Source organism: Mobula birostris, chromosome 1, assembly GCF_030028105.1.
Source record: "Mobula birostris isolate sMobBir1 chromosome 1, sMobBir1.hap1, whole genome shotgun sequence".
In the NCBI taxonomy this organism is placed as follows: domain Eukaryota; kingdom Metazoa; phylum Chordata; class Chondrichthyes; order Myliobatiformes; family Myliobatidae; genus Mobula; species Mobula birostris.
In genome coordinates this window covers 156,731,910-156,750,141 of record NC_092370.1, presented here as the reverse complement: position 1 = coordinate 156,750,141, position 18,232 = coordinate 156,731,910, and the positions used below count along the sequence as shown (strand labels likewise).

Below are 18,232 nucleotides of genomic sequence, written 5' to 3'. Positions count from 1 at the left end.
ACAGATCTGCCATGATCTTAGTGAATGGCAGAGTAGCTCAGTGGGTCATGTGGCCTAGTCCTGCTCCTTTTCAATATGTTCTTCTGTAAAGGGTGGGGGGGGGGCAGTAGAACAGCATTATTATCTTTAAATGGTGAATATTGATTCAAGAAATGTGGGCTTTGAAGGCTGAACCAGTATTTAATTCCCATCCACCATGCCTTTATGTTCATATTTGTAGGGGCCTGGGAGTCCCTGATCTCGAATCACCACAAATTAACATGCAGGTTCATGAAGCAATAAGGCAGTGTAAGATTATTTTGGCCTTCATTGCAAGAGAAAATGAGAACAAGAGTAAAGATGTATTATTTCAATTATATAGGGCTCTGATGAGACCCCATCTGGAGTGTTGTCTAGTAATTCTGGTCTCCGTACCCAAGGAAAGACATTTTTAAAATGGAGGGAGTGCAGCAAATATTTACCAGATGGACTACTGGATTTGTTGTAAGAGAAGAGATGTAGCTGAATGGCCTCATAACTTCAGTTTGGAGGAATGTTTCGTAGTAACGTATACGTTTCATAGTAACACATACGTTTGTAAAATTATAGGGTTTGACAGGATGAGGTTGTTGGCAACTAGGGGGTCCAACCTCAGAAATAAAAGGATTACCAATCAGAATTGAGATAAGATGGTGGTGAATTTTTGGAGACTCACTTGCTGAGTATATCCATTGTGAAATGTAACCACCAGAGTACAAAGGAGGCTGATGTTCCCTATGTTCAAACCAGGCTAAGGGGCCAAATACCCTATCCTTACTTCCACTTCGTTATGTTGTTAAAGATGGTAGTATGCTTAAGGGAAGAGAGGGAATAGAAACTGCTGTCTGCAAGGAAACTAGTAGAGAATGTAACTCAAACAACAGAAATTCTGCAGATGCTGGAAATTCAAGCAACACACATCAAAGTTGCTGGTGAACGCAGCAGGCCAGGCAGCATCTCTAGGAAGAGGTGTAGTCGACGTTTCAGGCCAAGACCCTTCGTCAGGACTAACTGAAGGAAGAGTGAGTAAGGGATTTGAAAGTTGGAGGGGGAGATCCAAAATGATAGGAGAAGACAGGAGGGGGCGGGATAGAGCCAAGAGCTGGACAGGTGATAGGCAAAAGGGGATACGAGAGGATCATGGGACAGGAGGTCTGGGAAGAAAGACAAGGGGGGGAGGACCCAGAGGATGGGCAAGAGGTATATTCAGAGGGACAGAGGGAGAAAAAGGAGAGTGAGAGAAAGAATGTGTTCATAAAAATAAGTAACAGATGGGGTACGAGGGGGAGGTGGGGCCTTAGCGGAAGTTAGAGAAGTCGATGTTCATGCCATCAGGTTGGAGGCTACCCAGACGGAATATAAGGTGTTGTTCCTCCAACCTGAGTGTGGCTTCATCTTTACGGTAGAGGAGGCCGTGGATAGACATGTCAGAATGGGAATGGGATGTGGAATTAAAATGTGTGGCCCCTGGGAGATCCTGCTTTCTCTGGCGGACAGAGCGTAGATGTTCAGCAAAGCGGTCTCCCAGTCTGCGTCGGGTCTCGCCAATATATAAAAGGCCACATCGGGAGCACCGGACGCAGTATATCACCCCAGTCGACTCACAGGTGAAGTGTTGCCTCACCTGGAAGGACTGTTCGGGGCACTGAATGGTGGTAAGGGAGGAAGTGTAAGGGCATGTGTAACACTTGTTGCGCTTACACGGATAAGTGCCAGGAGGGAGATCAGTGGGGAGGGATGGGGGGGACGAATGGACAAGGGAGTTGTGTAGGGAGCGATCCCTGCAGAAAGCCGGGGGGGGGGGGAGAGGGAAAGATGTGCTTAGTGGTGGGATCCCGTTGGAGGTGGCGGAAGTTACAGAGAATAATATGTTGGACCCGGAGGCTGGTGGGGTGGTAGGTGAGGACCAGGGGAACCCTATTCCTAGTGGGGTGGCGGGAGGATGGAGTGAGAGCAGATGTACGTGAAATGGGGGAGATGCGTTTAACAGCAGAGTTGATAGTGGAGGAAGGGAAGCCCCTTTCTTTAAAAAAGGAAGACATCTCCCTCGTCCTAGAATGAAAAGCCTCATCCTGAGAGCAGATGCGGCGGAGGCGGAGGAATTGCGAGAAGGGGATGGCGTTTTTGCAAGAGACAGGGTGAGAAGAGGAATAGTCCAGATAGCTGTGAGAGTCAGTAGGCTTATAGTAGACATCAGTGGATAAGCTGTCTCCAGAGACAGAGACAGAAAGATCTAGAAAGGGGAGGGAGGTGTTGGAAATGGACCAGGTAAACTTGAGGGCAGGGTGAAAGTTGGAGGCAAAGTTAATAAAGTCAACGAGTTCTGCATGCGTGCAGGAAGCAGCGCCAATGCAGTCGTTGATGTAGCGAAGGAAAAGTGGGGGACAGATACCAGAATAGGCACGGAACATAGATTGTTCCACAAAGCCAACAAAAAGGCAGGCATAGCTAGGACCCATACGGGTGCCCATAGCTACACCTTCAGTTTGGAGGAAGTGGGAGGAGCCAAAGGAGAAATTATTAAGAGTAAGGACTAATTCCGCTAGACGGAGCAGAGTGGTGGTAGAGGGGAACTGATTAGGTCTATAATCCAAAAGGAAGCGGAGAGCTTTGAGACCTTCCTGATGGGGGATGGAAGTATATAAGGACTGGTGCAAACTTAATATTTCAGGAACACAGTTCTCTGATTACTAAAATGTTTAATTTTGTTCTCTTCCAAAAACTTTTTGTCAGAGTTGAGGACTACCCTAGGGTTAGCAGGTACTAGGCAGGCTTGACTCCATGCTGCCTCCCAGGACCCTGGGTTACTACTGCTTCCCTCTGCTATCCCCAAGTCTGATTTTAGCACATTGCTCAAAGGGGGAGGGCAAGATTAGGCAATGCTGCCACCTCTGGAACGAGGAGGTATATGGAGGGAATTGCAGAGATTAGATAGCTGATGAATGTCTGTCTCAGATATAGTTAGAACACAGAACAGTACAACACAGGAATAGGCCTTTCAGTCTATAATGTAATGTCTGTGAAGCTAAATTAAACTAAATTTCTTTTGCTTGTACATAATTATCAATATTCCTCAATTCCCTACATGTTCCTGCATATTTCCAGCCTTTTAAATGTCACCAAAGTATCTGCTTCCACCATTCTCTCCCCCCTCCCTCCCACCCCCAAAGCAAGCCATTGCAGGCACCTACCCATCTTCTTTATAAACAAAAACACCTTGCTCTACGCACCTCCATTAAATTTCTGCCTCTAATTGCTGGAGGAAGCCCACTTCATAGAGGTTCATTGGATTAGGGAAGATGATGTATTTGAAACCAGGGTAATTCCTTGACAGAGTGGGGCTATTGAATCCTGGTATAAGTACATCGGTACTTCATGTTTCTGTAGGCACTCATGACTTTATTCAGCAATGTTTTAAGATTTTTGTGGTGCTCTTTGGTCTGCATAACAAATCACATAACTGTAACCTCTTCTTTGTTCTAGGCCTCGTTTGGGAGCTATGCTGCACAGGGTCATTGGTGTTGGCATCCTGTATTTAATTTTCTCAGCAATAGAAGGCAATCTTCGAGTTACTGGAGTAAGTAGCAGAAGTTCAAGGAGCTAGCCCATTGAGAGAAGATACCACAGGTTCTGCTGAAGTGTGTTAAACTATTTTCCTTATCCAAAAGAACAATCATTGATTTAATTTTTCAGTGTTCTTGGTTACTCTTGTCTATGTGATAACTTCAGTATTACTGTTGTTAGGCCCTCTGAGCCAATTGCTCAGTTTTCTCTCAGACGTTGCTAAATCAGAGATTACTAAGCAATGTCCTCATCAGGCACTATGCTGTGTGTGTTCTTTTAATATTTGCAGCATTGCACTTGCTGTGCAAATCAAACATCTGGGTGATTGGGGTTTTTTAAATCAATTTTGCCCTCAGTTGCTTTATTAGTAACCCGTATGATGTGATGTAGGATGGCAACCATAGAGACATATAGAATGGAAACAAGCTGTTCAGCATACCAAGTGCACGTTGACCAGCAGCCACCCACTTACAGTAATCCTCCATCATGATAGTTCAAAGATTTGGATCAGGGTATTGATAGGAGCGACAGATCATAAACACAAGATTCTGCTGATACTGAAAATCCAGAGCAACACACACAAAATGCTGGAGGGGCTCAGCAGGTCAGGCAGCATCCGTGAAGATGAATAAACAGTCAACGTTTCGGGTCGAGACCCTTCCTCGGGGCTGGAAAGAAAGGGGGAAGACATCAGAATAAAAAGGTGGGGGGAGAAGAGGGATAGTTAGACGGTGATCGGTGAAACCAGGCGCGTGGGAATGTAACAAAACAGGGTCGGTTTTAGTTAAACTGAGAAAGAGTAGAGGTGAAGTGTACCTACCAACTGGAATGATAGACCCAAAGGCCAGTTTGTCATGTTTTGACCAGCAATAAAGTGTTCAGTAGATCCCTGATGGTGAAGATTCGACATTCATTCCACTACAGCTTATCTTTCCCAGCCACCTGGCTTCACCTATCGCCTTCTAACTGTACTCCGTTCCTCCTCTTCTCCCCCCCCCACCCCATCGCACTTTTTTATTCTGATGTCTCTTCCCCCCCTTCCTTTCCAATCCTAATGAAGGGTCTCAGCTTGAAACATTGACTGTTTATTCATCCCCATAGATGCTGCCTTACCTGCTGAGTTCCTCCAGCATTTTGTGTGTGTTGGTTAGGAGAGATTTAGATGGATATGGTCCAAACGTGACCAAATGGGGTAGGTTGGGAAGGGTAACTTGGGCCAAAAGGCCTGTTCCCATGTTGTATTATTCTGACTCTGTATTAATCTAATTTTTAAAATCTATCTACGTTCTCATCAGTCCCTTTCCACCCCCTCTCCTATAGTTTCTATACAATAGGAAAATTTAAGCAGCCAAATGATGAACCAACCCACATTTTTAAGATGTGGGAATAAACTAGCTGAAACCCGATCAGTCAGAAGCACACAGACAACACTGGAGGTCAAGATTGAACCTGGGTCTCTGGTGCTGAGAGGTTTTGGCTCTCCCAGCTGTGCCACTGTGACAGAAGGAAAACAGGGTCCTCACCAACCCATTTACATGCATCCCAATTTCTGTTTTTACTCTGTCTATATCCCCACCAACTCCCTGGTGATTCTGCAACTCTCACACTAGGGGCAAATTACAGCAGCCAGTTAACCTACCAGCTTGTGCCTTTGCAACACAGGAAGAAACTGGTGCATCTGGGGGATACCTGTGGAGTCACTCACAATGTATACAAGCTGTGCCCTGAACTTTAGCAAGCGCTCATGTTTCCCTGACTGAGGATCAAACATGAGCTGCAGTGGTGAGGATGTGGAATAAGTGTGGCATCCTCACCATCAGCGATCTACTGAACACTTTATTGCTGGTCAAAAAATGACAAACTGGCCTTTGGGTCCATCATTCCATGTTGGTAGGTACACTTCACTTCTAATCTTTCTCAGTTTAACTAAAATTGGCCCTGTTTTGTTCCTGATTTAGGCCCCACTTGTTACCTTGGCTCTTATAGGGAACATCAGCCTTTCAATCATCGACTCATGTATACTCTGGTGGATATCCTTTACATTATACTCAAATATATTGGCTTTTCCTTTTGTTACATTGATTCTTCTCTTTAAACCCAGTTGTGATTTGCACCCACATGGGAGAAAATCGGTGCTATTGAGTTCTGTTGTTCTTATCCATTTATTTTCTATTTGCAGTGGCTGCTAATTAAAGCAGTGAATAGCTGCAGTAAATAAACTGGAAAGACCTAAATTGGATTATTAGTTAATCTAATTGTGGTAGGATTTTTAGAATAGGTTTTAGTGCTAGAAGGTTTGAAAATGTTTGAGTTCTGATCCTTATTTGATTTGTTGGGGTACGTGATCAGGTTCTCTTGAGTTTCTTTCCACGGCTGAATCTTGCCTCATTTACCACATGAATCCTAAACACTTGGATGAGGCAGCAGAAGCCAATTACATCTGTAGAACCATTATCCTGCTAGCTTCAGGAGAAACATGGAAGCAAGTTACGAAGCTGAATGAAGCACTTGAATCTCAAATCACTGTAGATGACGGAAACCTAAAAGAATCAACATTTTGGAAGGGGAACGTTTGTCAGAAATGGAAAGGAGAAAATGCAGGGTAGTTTCAAGATTGACAGAGATAGGACAAAAGGAATATTCTGATGCAATGAGTGATTGAAATTAGAGCTATAAGGCATTTCGTCTTGAGGAAGAAAGCTCGGATTGTTGCAGCAGGGTGCGGGTTAGACATTTGCTGTCAGTGGCTGTCGAATTATGAATTCTGCCAATAAAGGATGGAAAGTCTAATGGAAGCTACAAAGCTCTTGACTAACTGCTTATTTTCTGGAATGCTGGTGGAAAATAAATGAAAGACGTTGACAAATTCTGATCTTTAATACACTTGAGAGCAGAAGCAAAATGGGTACAGTTTCTGCTGACTGGTGAGTTGGTATCTGCCATATAAACAGCTGTTGAATCTGTGATTCCATGGGCTGGCTTTCTGATTCTGATTCTAAATGGATGTTGGCCATATTCAACGGAACACGGTTTCCATTGTGGAGTAGTCTGTGTTATGTGATGTTCGCTTTGCTGCCTGTGAGAATCATGATTTAAAATAATTTTAATTACTTCAACCCAAATTGTCCATCACCAGTAAAATAGAAACACTTGGATGCCAATGCGTTGAAGTTAATTGTAGACCCAAGCTAATACAATGATTCTCACAGTTCAGTCAACACATCCCACTGCTGCTTCATTATGAATTCCTAATGAAACTGGAAGTCATTATTTTCTTTCTCTCTCTCTTTCTTTCTTTCTCTATTTCACCTGATGCTATCCCTTCCTTCTTTTTCAGGGGAATTTCGACCTGACCCTTCTGGCTTTTATCCCTCTGGCTGTTCTCGACACTGCTCTCTGCTGGTGGATATCCTTTCGGGATCTGTTTTTTTTCCAGCAAAAAGGATTTTCTGACCTGTTTTCTATTTATTCCTTGATTAAGAATGGAATATTTTGACAAAATCTGCTTTCTAAGCATATAGTTTATAAACCCTTGGATTTAATCTTTCCCTTTTTTTGTTTTGGAAGTGGCTATGAAATTGGGGTTAATCCATCCGAATTTGGGTTTAGTAGTAGAATAGTTTCACAAGTGTACTTAACAAAAGATCTAGTTTGTATATGTGGTTTGAGAAGGATTTGGCAAAATGATTACGTTCTCAGTCACAACTCTGGAGTATAACAACCCAACCCAACCATGGCAAATAATCCAGGCTTTAAGCCTGAGGGCATAAATTTTGTAATGTCCAACCCTAATCTAATGCATGTAGATGATTTCAATTAGCCTAATTGGACAAGTTACAGAGACCTTGCCATACTTCAGCAACCATGTTCACTGAGTGAAGTCAGCTTTTGCAAGAATCTGTTCAGCATTGAGCGGGGAACAATGTCATTTGGGAGATGAATGCACCATACATACAGTAGATGTGATGGTGTTTAGCAGTCACTATCACGACCTGAAATTTGGGAATTGGTTTATTGTTGTCACATGTATTAAGGTACAGTGAAAAGGTTGTACAGATCAAATCATTACACAGTGCATTGAGGTAAAACAATAGCACATTGCAGAATAACGTGCAATAGCTGCCTAGAAAGTGCTGTGCAGTGAGATGAGAAGGTGCAAGACCATAATAAGATAGACTGTGAGGTCAAGAATCCATCTTGTCTTACTAGAGAACTATTCAATAGTCTTACAATACCAGCATAGAAGTTGTCCTTGAGCCTGGTGGTACGTGCTTTCAAGCTTTTATATGTTCTGCCTGATAGGATGCGGGGGGGGTGGGGGGGAGGCGGGATGGTGGAGAAGAGAGAATGTCTGGGGTGAGTGGAGTCTTTGATTATGCTGGCTTCCTTACAGAGGCAGCGAGGAGTGTCGCTTATGGTTCCTGTGATGTGCTGAGTTGTATCTGCAACTCAGTGCAATTTCTTCACAGGTAGAGCAATTACCATGCCAAGCCCTGATGCATCTGGATAGGATGCTTTCTATGGTCCATTGACAAAAATTGGTAAGGATCAACGAGGATTTGCTGAGTTTCTTTATCCTCCTGAGGATCTAGAGGCATTGGTAGGCTTTCATGACTCTGGACAGTTTTTGTTTGGAAATCAAGTTGAGCAAGGTGATGCACAATTGCTGTTGTACTGTCCTTTAACCTTAGACCTGATTTATATCTCTGAATTTATTTCCATGTGTGACACACTTGATGCTCCATTTTATGTTCCATCTGTTTTCTTTAACCATTGACACATTTTTATCAGCTTGACCCAAACAATGAAGATGTTAAAACTGAGAAGGAATGTTGTGAAGCTGTCCTTATACAGACATTTCACAAACACACTTATCTTCGCTGTCATAGGTAAGTTTAAAAATTGCTCATGCTTGGTGTTTCTGGGTGGCCTAACTACACACTAATGAACCACTAAATCTCTCATTTTAGGGTATCTCCGGCATGGACTGACCAGTTGAATAGAAAGGGCTACACCAGTGAAACATGGGTTATGTCAGTCGAGGTATCAAGACTTGGCTGCCAGTTGTGAGGGCAAGGGCAATTTGCTCACTGATGGGACAATTATAGGGCATTTGCAAGTAGGAAGAAAAAGATGCAATTGCAAGTTAGCTGAGAAGGTTAGGAAGTTTTGGGGTCAGGTTTAAGAAGCTTAAAGATAGATGAAGATGGCAAGTAAAATATATTGTTACATACCCCGTAACTGGGTTGCCAAACCAGCAGAAATGGACCACTCAGTTGGAGTCTGGATTACTGGAACTAAGAAAGTTTTATTAAAGAAATAAGCAACACCGTACTCTAATAGTAAGGATATAAATGCAACAGGTTAGCAATGAATAAACACACATGTACACAGAACCAGGATAATAGGGTCAATCAGCTCTATCGCAGTCTAGGGGTAAAATGTTCAATCACAAGTGACAGAGTTCAGTTTAGTTCAGTTCGCAGTAATCGCCGTCGTGCCGTTGGAGAGAGAGAGCAAATGCTGATATTCAAATCGGATTCAACAGACCTTTGATATTCCTCGCAGTTAGCTTTTGGGCGAGCCCTTTGTAATGTCTTCTGAGGTCACCGACTGTGACCCCTCCGTTTCAGATACGATCGTTCTTCAGCGGTGAACCCGGCACCCAGGCAAGGGTGGACACACACCAGGTTCCCGCCGACCGTATCTTTCCACCCTGTGCGTCTATGGCTGGTCCCGCGACCAGACCTCCAAAACTCCCACCGACTTGTGTGGGGGGGGGGGCACGCACTGCTTCCAGGGTCTCATTACCTCATGGCGTCGTGTGTGGTGCCTTAGCGAACCTGCCCCTTTTTATTCCCCTGCTGGGGTATCGCCTGTCCATCACACTTCAAACAGTTCAGGGTTCAAAAGGAGCCGGTCTTGACAATACTCAGACCGGTGTCTCCTTCCGTTAAACTCTCTCGTCTCTTCATTAACATTTCCAAATGCTGCTCCATTGTCTTACTTATCTCTCTCTCCTGAAGACAGGTGGCAGATCAACTGTTGATCCCACTGGTGCTAGCACAGGACAGTTAACATCTTAGTCTATGTGTACTTTTGTAACCCTCTTTCGTCACAATATGTACAAAAGCCTGACTTGTGAACAGTCTGTGTATGCAATGAGCACCTGGAAGTCAGCTGCTTCAGGCAGCTTCTGCATCTCGAACTTGGTTCGCAGCCCATTTCTGACTAATGAACTATATTGGCTATGCACACAATGTGCTGGAGGAGCTCAGCAGGTCAGGCAGCAGCTGTGGATGGGAATGAACAGTTGACATTTCAGGCTGAGACTCTTCATTGGGTTACAAAAAGGTTCACAGAAATGGAACCCTGTCATAACCTGGTGGTAATGTGGTATTGGATGTCTTACTCAACATTGGTGCTAAGGTAAATGGATTAAACTTGTCTGATGAGGTGATAAATCAAATACATTTTCTTAGTTATGTAGAATTGGCACCACAGTTGTACATAATATCCTCTGTTCCACCAGTGTTAGGAAGCTGAAAATCTGCAAAAGTAGCCAAGAGCAAAAATACTAACTGGCAAATAGTTGATAGATGCAAACATAATTTCTAAAGAAACTGTTTAAATTTCAACAGCATAGGAGCATTCCCCAAAAATGAAGTGGTTAAAGATTCACAAAATGTTAAACTACATCTTTTTCTTCCTCCATAGATGCTGCACAGCCTACTGAGTATTTTCAGCAATTTCTGTTTTTCATTTCAGATTTCCAGGTGGCACAGTAGGTAGGAAGCTGAAAAGCAGGACCTCTAGGGTAGTAATCTCAGGATTGCTGTCTGTGCCTCGTGCTAGCGAGTGCAAGAATAGCATGATAAGACGTATTAATGTGTGGCTGAGAGACTGGTGTAGGGGGCAGGGCTTCAGATTCCTGGATCATTGGGGCCTCTTCTGGGGGAGGTACAATCTGTACAAAAAGGGCGGGTTACACCTGAACCCAAAGGGGTCCAATATCCTAGTGGGCACATTTAATAGAGCTGTTAGGGCGTGTTTAAACTAATTTGGCAGGGGGATGAGAACTGGAGTGATAGGGTTGAGGAAAGGGAAAACAGAAATAAATCAAAGGTAGCATGCAACAGAGATAATAAAAAGAACAGGCAGGAGATGAGGCTTAATCATAGCCAGTGGGATGAGTTACAGGGCAATAGAGGCATGGTGCAGTTAAAACAGAAAGCAGCAAATACTGGACTGAGAGTGTTGTATTTGAATGCACGAAGCATGAGGAATAAAATGGACGATCTTGAAATTCAGCTACAGGTTGGAAAATATGTTGTTGTGGCCGTCTCTGAAACTTGGCTAAAGGATGGCTGCCATTGGGAGCTGAATGTCCAAGGACATACGGTGTATCAGAAAAATAGGTTAGTAGTTAGAGGGGGTGGTGTGGCTCCGTGTATAAGAAATAATATTAAATCATTAGAAAAAGATGACATGGGATTGGAAAGTGTAGAGTCTCCAAGGGTTGAGCGAAGAAATGGCAAGGGTAAAAGGACCCTAATGGCAGTTGTATACAGGCCTCCAAACAGCAGCCAGGATGTAGATTACAAATTACAGCAGGAGATAGAAAAGGCGTGTCAGAAAGGCAATGTCATGATAATCGTTGGGGATTTTAACAGAAAGTGGATTGGGAAAACCAGAACAGTACTGGACCTCAGGAGAGAGAATTTGTAGAATGGCTAAGGGATGGCTTTTTAGAACAGATTATTGAGCCCAAGACGGGATCAGCTGTGCTGGATTGTGTGTTGTGCAATGATCTGGAGGTGATAAGAGAGCTTAAGGTAAAGAACCCTTAGGGAACAGTGATCACAATATGATCAGGTTCACATTGAAATTTGAGAGGGAAAAACTAAAATCTAATGTGTCGGTATTTCAGTGGGATAAAGGAAATTGCAATGGCATGAGAGGGGAACTGACCGAAGTTGACTGAAAAGGGACATTTGCAGGAAGGACAGCAGAACAGCAATGGCTGGAGTTTCTGCGAAAAATGAGGGAACTGCAAGACAGATATATTCCAAGTAAAAAATTTTCAAAGGGAAGAAGGACACTACCATGGCTGACAAGTGAAGTCAAAGCCAAAGTAAAAGCAAAAGGGAGGGCATACAAGGAAGCCAGAGCTAGTGGGAAGATAGAGGATTGGGATGCTTTTAAAAACTTGCAGAAGGAGACTCAGAAGGTCATTAGGAAGGAAAAGATGAATTATGAAAGGAAGCTGGCAACTAATATCAAAGAAGATACTAAAAGCTTTAAGTACATAAAAGGTCGAGGGTAGGACCAATACAAAGTTATGCTGGAGATATTGTAATGAGAGATGCAGAGGTGGCAGAGGAACTGATTGCATATTTTGCATCAGTCTTCACAGTAGAAGATGTCCGCAGTATACAGGACATTCAAGGGTGTCAGGGAAGTGAAGATTGTGCAGTGAAAATTACGACTGAGGAGGTGCTCAGGAAACTTAATGGTCTGAAGGTGGATAAATCTCCTGGACCTAATGGAATTCACCCTCGGATTCTGAAGGAAGTAGCTGGAGAGATTACGGAGGCATTAATGATGATCTTTCAAGAATCGATAGATTCTGGCATCGTAGCGGATGACTGGAAAATTGCAAATGTCGCTCCGCTATTTAAGAAGGGTGGGAGGCAGCAGAAAGGAAACTATAGACCTGTTAGCTTGACATCAGTGGTTGGAAAATTGTTGGAATTGATTGTAAAGGATGAAATTACAGAGTACCTGGAGACACATGACAAGATAGGCCAAAACCAGCATGGTTTCCTGAAAGGAAAATCCTGCCTGACAAACAATTCTTTGAGGAAATTACAAGCAGGGTAGACAAAGGAGATGTAGTGGGCGTGGTGTACTTGGATTTTCAGAAGGCCTTTGACAAGGTGCCACACCTGAGGCTGTTTAGCAAGATAAGAGCCTATGGAATTACAGGGAAGTTACTAGCGTGGGTGGAGAATTGACTGGTCGGCAAAAAACAGAGAGTGGGAATAAAGCGATCCTATTCTGGCTGGCTGCCGGTTACCAGTGGAGTTCCACAGGGGTTGGTGTTGGGACCACTGCTTTTTACAATGTAGGTCAATGATTTGGACAATGGGATTAATGGATTTGTGGCTAAATTTGCCCATGATACAAAGATAGGTGGAGGAGCAGGTAGTGTTGAGGAAACAGAGAGACTTAGATAGTTTCGGGGAATGAGGGAAGAAATGGCAAATGAAATACAATGTTGGAAAGTGTATAGTCGTGCACTTTGATGGAAGAAATAAATGGGCAGACTATTATTTAGATGGGGAGAGAGTTCAAACTACAGAGATACAAAAGGACTTGGGAGTCCTTGTGCAGGATACCCTAAAGATTAACCTCCAGTTTAGTCAGTTGTGAAGAAGGCAAATACAATGTTGGCATTTATTTCTAGAGGTATAGAATATAAGAGCAGGGATGTGATGTTGAGGATCTATAAGGCACTCGTGAGACTACGTGGAGTATTGTGTGCAGTTTTGGGCTCCTTATTTTAGAAAGGATATATTGATATTGGAAAGGGTTTAGAGAATATTCACAAGAATGATTCCAGGAATGAAAGGGTTACCGTATGAGGAACATCTAGAAGCTCTTGGGCTGTATTCCCTGGAGGGGGGATCTCATAGAAACATTCCGAATGTTAAAAGGCCTGAACAGATTAGATATGGCAAAGTTATTTCCCGTGGTAGGGGATTCTAGGACAAGAGGGCATGACTTAAGGAATAAAGGACGTCCATTTAGAGCAGAGATACGGAGAAATTACTTTAGTTAGAGGGTGGTAAATCTGTGGAATTTGTTGCCAAAGTGGCTGTGGAGGCGAAGTCTTTGGGTGCATTTAAGGCAGAGATAGATAGGTTCTTGATTAGCCAGGGCATCAAAGGGTACGGGGTGAAGGCAGGGGAGTGGGAATGACTGGAAGAATTGGATCGGCCCATGATTGAATGGCGGAGCAGTCTCAATGGGCCGAATGGCCAACTACTGCTCCTATTTCTGATGGTCTTATCGTAGTATAATCGTTAGTACAACACTTTACAGTACAGGTGACCTGGGTTCAATTCCCTCAGCTGCCTATAAGGAATTGTATGTTCTCCTGTGAAAGCATGGGTTTTCTCCGGGTGTTCTGGTTTCCTCCCACAACCCAAAGACATACCGGTTGGTAGGTTAATTGGTCATTGTAAATTGTCCTATGATTGGGCTAGGATTAAATCAGGGGATTGCTGGGTAGTGTGGCTCAAAAGTCCTGAAGGGCTACTTTTGTACTCTATCTCAATAAATAAAATAAAGCATCTACAAATTTGTTTTGGGTTATGGGCTGACTTCATCTGAGTAAATGAATCCTATTGCAGAATATGCCACTGGTGTTGCTGATTTACTTAAGAATGGCATGGTACAAACTGAAAGGGGATTGGATATATTACTGCAACACACATAAAAGTTGCTGGTGAACGCAGCAGGCCAGGCAGCATCTCTAGGAAGAGGTGCAGTCGACGTTTCAGGCCGAGACCCTTCGTCAGGACTAACTGAAGGAAGAGTGAGTAAGGGATTTGAAAGTTGGAGGGGCAGGGGGAGATCCAAAATGATAGGAGAAGACAGGAGGGGGAGGGATGGAGCCAAGAGCTGGACAGATGATTGGCAAAAGGGATACGAGAGGATCATGGGACAGGAGGTCCGGGAAGAAAGACGGGGGGGGGGGACCCAGAGGATGGGCAAGGGGTATATTCAGAGGGACAGAGGGAGAAAAAGGAGAGTGAGAGAAAGAATGTGTGTATAAAATAAGTAACAGATGGGGTACGAGGGGGAGGTGGGGCATTAGCGGAAGTTAGAGAAGTCGATGTTCATGCCATCAGGTTGGAGGCTACCCAGACGGAATATAAGGTGTTGTTCCTCCATCCTGAGTGTGGCTTCATCTTTACAGTAGAGGCCGTGGATAGACATGTCAGAATGGGAATGGGATGTGGAATTAAAATGTGTGGCCACTGGGAGATCCTGCTTTCTCTGGCAGGCAGAGCGTAGATGTTCAGCAAAGTGGTCTCCCAGTCTGCGTCGGGTCTCGCCAATATATAAAAGGCCACATCGGGAGCACTGGACGCAGTATATCACCCCAGCCGACTCACAGGTGAAGTGTTGCCTCACCTGGAAGGACTGTTTGGGGCCCTGAATGGTGGTAAGGGAGGAAGTGTAAGGGCATGTGTAGCACTTGTTCCGCTTACACGGATAAGTGCTGGGAGGGAGATCAGTGGGGAGGGATGGGGGGGGACGAATGGACTTGCGTAGGGAGCGATCCCTGCGGAATGCAGAGAGGGGGGAGGGAAAGATGTGCTTAGTGGTGGGATCCCGTTGGAGGTGGCGGAAGTTACGGAGAATAATATGTTGGACCCGGAGGCTGGTGGGGTGGTAGGTGAGGACCAGGGGAACCCTATTCCTAGTGGAGTGGCGGGAGGGTGGAGTGAGAGCAGATGTACGTGAAGTGGGGGAGATGCGTTTAAGAGCGGAGTTGATAGTGGAGGAAGGGAAGCCCCTTTCTTTAAAAAATGAAGACATCTCCCTCATCCTAGAATGAAAAGCCTCATCCTGAGAGCAGATGCGGCGGAGACAGAGGAATTGCGAGAAGGGGATGGCGTTTTTGCAAGAGACAGGGTGAGAAGAGGAATAGTCCAGATAGCTATGAGAGTCAGTAGGCTTATAGTAGACATCAGTGGATAAGCTGTCTCCAGAGACAGAGACAGAAACAGAAAGATCTAGAAAGGGGAGGGAGGTGTCGGAAATGGACCAGGTAAACTTGAGGGCAGGGTGAAAGTTGGAGGCAAAGTTAATAAAGTCAACGAGCTCTGCATGCGTGCAGGAAGCAGCGCCAATGCAGTCGTCGATGTAGCGAAGGAAAAGTGGGGGGACAGATACCAGAATAGGCTCAGAACATAGATTGTTCCACAAAGCCAACGAAAAGGCAGGCATAGCTAGGACCCATACGGGTACCCATAGCTACACCTTTAGTTTGGAGGAAGTGGGAGGAGCCAAAGGAGAAATTATTAACAGTAAGGACTAATTCCGCTAGACGGAGCAGAGTGGTGGTAGAGGGGAACTGATTAGGTCTGGAATCCAAAAATTATTAAGAGTAAGGACTAATTAAAAACACTCAGGTTGGAGGAACAAGACCTTATATTCCGTCTGGGTAGCCTCCAACCTGATGGCATGAACATCGACTTCTCTAACTTCCGCTAATGCCCCACCTCCCCCTCGTACCCCATCTGTTACTTATTTTTATACACACATTCTTTCTCTCACTCTCCTTTTTCTCCCTCTGTCCCTCTGAATATACCCCTTGCTCATCCTCTGGGTCCCCTCCCCCCCCCTTGTCTTTCTTCCCAGACCTCCTGTCCCATGATCCTCTGGTATCCCTTTTGCCAATCACCTGTCCAGCTCTTGGTTCCATCCCTCCCCCTCCTGTCTTCTCCTATCATTTTGGATCTCCCCCTCCCCCTCCAACTTTCAAATCCCTTACTCACTCTTCCTTCAGTTAGTCCTGACAAAGGGTCTCGGCCTGAAACGTCGACTGCACCTCTTCCTAGAGATGCTGCCTGGCCTGCTGCGTTCACCAGCAACTTTTATGTGTGTTGCTTGAATTTCCAGCATCTGCAGAATTCCTGTTGTTTGGATATATTACTGATGCCTTTTAGTTCTATTCACATTAAAAATTAACTCTGTAATCCATTCACGTTTCTAAGGAGATGCTTGTAAGAAGATTTTGCTAGGTAGATATTGGGGCAGGATGTCCTCTTGAAGAATACTTTGTTGATTTATGATGTTCACGATTCCTTTTCTACAGCATCAATATTTTTCATCATTTGGACAACAAAGAAGTTCCGGCTTGCAGATTGTCAATCGGTAAGTTCTATAAGCTGTTGTGTATGGACTTCATGTAGAATGGTTCTGACACTCCTGTCTTGTGCCATTTTCCTTGAAGGTGCCATCTCCCAATAACTTGGAACAAAATCCTCAGTCGATTCTTTTTATCTCATTTACACCCACCTGAGACAGTTCAGCTACGCACTCTTATCACGGGAGAGGAAAGACTACTTATCCTGGAATTGGAGGGCATAGAAACATAGAAAACCTACAGCACAGTACAGGCCTTTTGGCCCACAAAGCTGTGCCGAACATGTCTTTACCGTAGAACTACCTAGGCTTACCCATAGCCCTCTATTTTGCTAAGCTCCATGTATCCATCCAGGAGTCTCTTAAAAGACCCTATTGTTTCTGCCTCCACCATCGCCGCTGGCAGCCCATTCCATGCACTCACCACTCTGCATGAAAAAGCTTACCCCTGACATCTCCTCTGTACCTACTTCTAAGCACCTTAAAACTATGCTGTCTTGTGCTAGCCATTTCAGCCCTGGGGAAGAAGCCTCTGTCTATCCACACAATCAATGCCTCTCATTATCTTGTACACCTCTGTCAGGTCACCTCTCATCCTCCGTCGCTCCAGGGAGAAAAGGCTGAGTTCACTCAACCCTTTCTATGGTTTCCACATCCTTCCTGTAGTGAGGCGACCAGAATTGAACACAGTACTCCAGGTGGGGTCTCACCAGGGTCCTATATAGCTGCAACATTACCTCTCAGCTCTTAAACTCAATCCCACGATTGATGAAGGTGAACGCACAGTATGCCTTCTTAACCACAGAGACAACCTGCATAGCAGCTTTGAGTGTCCTATAGACTTGGACCCCAAGATCCCTCTGATCCTCCATACTACCAAGAGTCTTGCCATTAATGCTATATTCTGCCATCATATTTGACCTACCAAAATGAACTACCTCACACTTATCTGGGTTGAACTTCATCTGCCACTTCTCAGCCCAGTTTTGTATCCTATCAATGTCCCGCTGTAACCTCCAACAGCCCTCCACACTATCCACAACACCCCCAACCTTTGTGTCATCAGCAAATTTACTAACCCATCCTTCTACTTCCTTGTCCAGGTCACTTATAAAAATCACAAAGAGTAGGGGTCCCAGAACAGATCCCTGAGGCACACCACTGGTCACCAGCCTCCATGCAGAATATGACCCGTCTACAACCACTCTTTACCTTCTGTAGGCAAGCCAGTTCTGGATCCACAAAGCAATGTTCCCTTAGATCCCATGCCTTCTTACTTTCTCAATAAGCCTTGCGTGGGGTACCTTATGAAATGCCTTGTTGAAATCCATATACACTACATCTACTGCTCTACCTTCATCAATGTGTTTCGTCATATCCTCAAAAAATTCAACCAGGCTCATAAGGCATGACCTGTCTTTGACAAAGCCATGCTGACTATTCCTAATCATATTATGCCTCTCCAAATGTTCATAAATACTGCCTCTCAGGATCTTCTCCATCAACTTACCAACCACTGAAGTAAGACTCACTGGTCTTTAATTTCCTGGGCTATCCCTACTCCCTTTCTTGAATAAGGAAACAACATCTACAACCCTCCAATCCTCCGGAACCTCTCCTGTCCACATTGATGATGCAAAGATTATCGCCAGAGGCACAGTAATCTCCTCCCTCACTTCCCACAGTAGCCTTGGGTACATCCCGT

At 44.5% G+C, this 18,232-nt stretch overlaps 1 protein-coding gene across 1 annotated transcript in view; it reads left to right on the top strand.

Moving 5' to 3' along the window:
• The window catches only part of LOC140201036 (transmembrane protein 87A-like), a 62,045-nt gene that overhangs the window by 32,430 nt on the left and 11,383 nt on the right, over positions 1 to 18,232 (top strand). The window contains exons 11-14 of the mRNA XM_072264665.1: positions 3,502 to 3,595; positions 6,920 to 6,990; positions 8,365 to 8,471; positions 16,478 to 16,536. Of these exons, the coding sequence (XP_072120766.1) occupies positions 3,502 to 3,595; positions 6,920 to 6,990; positions 8,365 to 8,471; positions 16,478 to 16,536 (331 nt within the window). The remainder of the gene's footprint in view (positions 1 to 3,501; positions 3,596 to 6,919; positions 6,991 to 8,364; positions 8,472 to 16,477; positions 16,537 to 18,232) is intronic.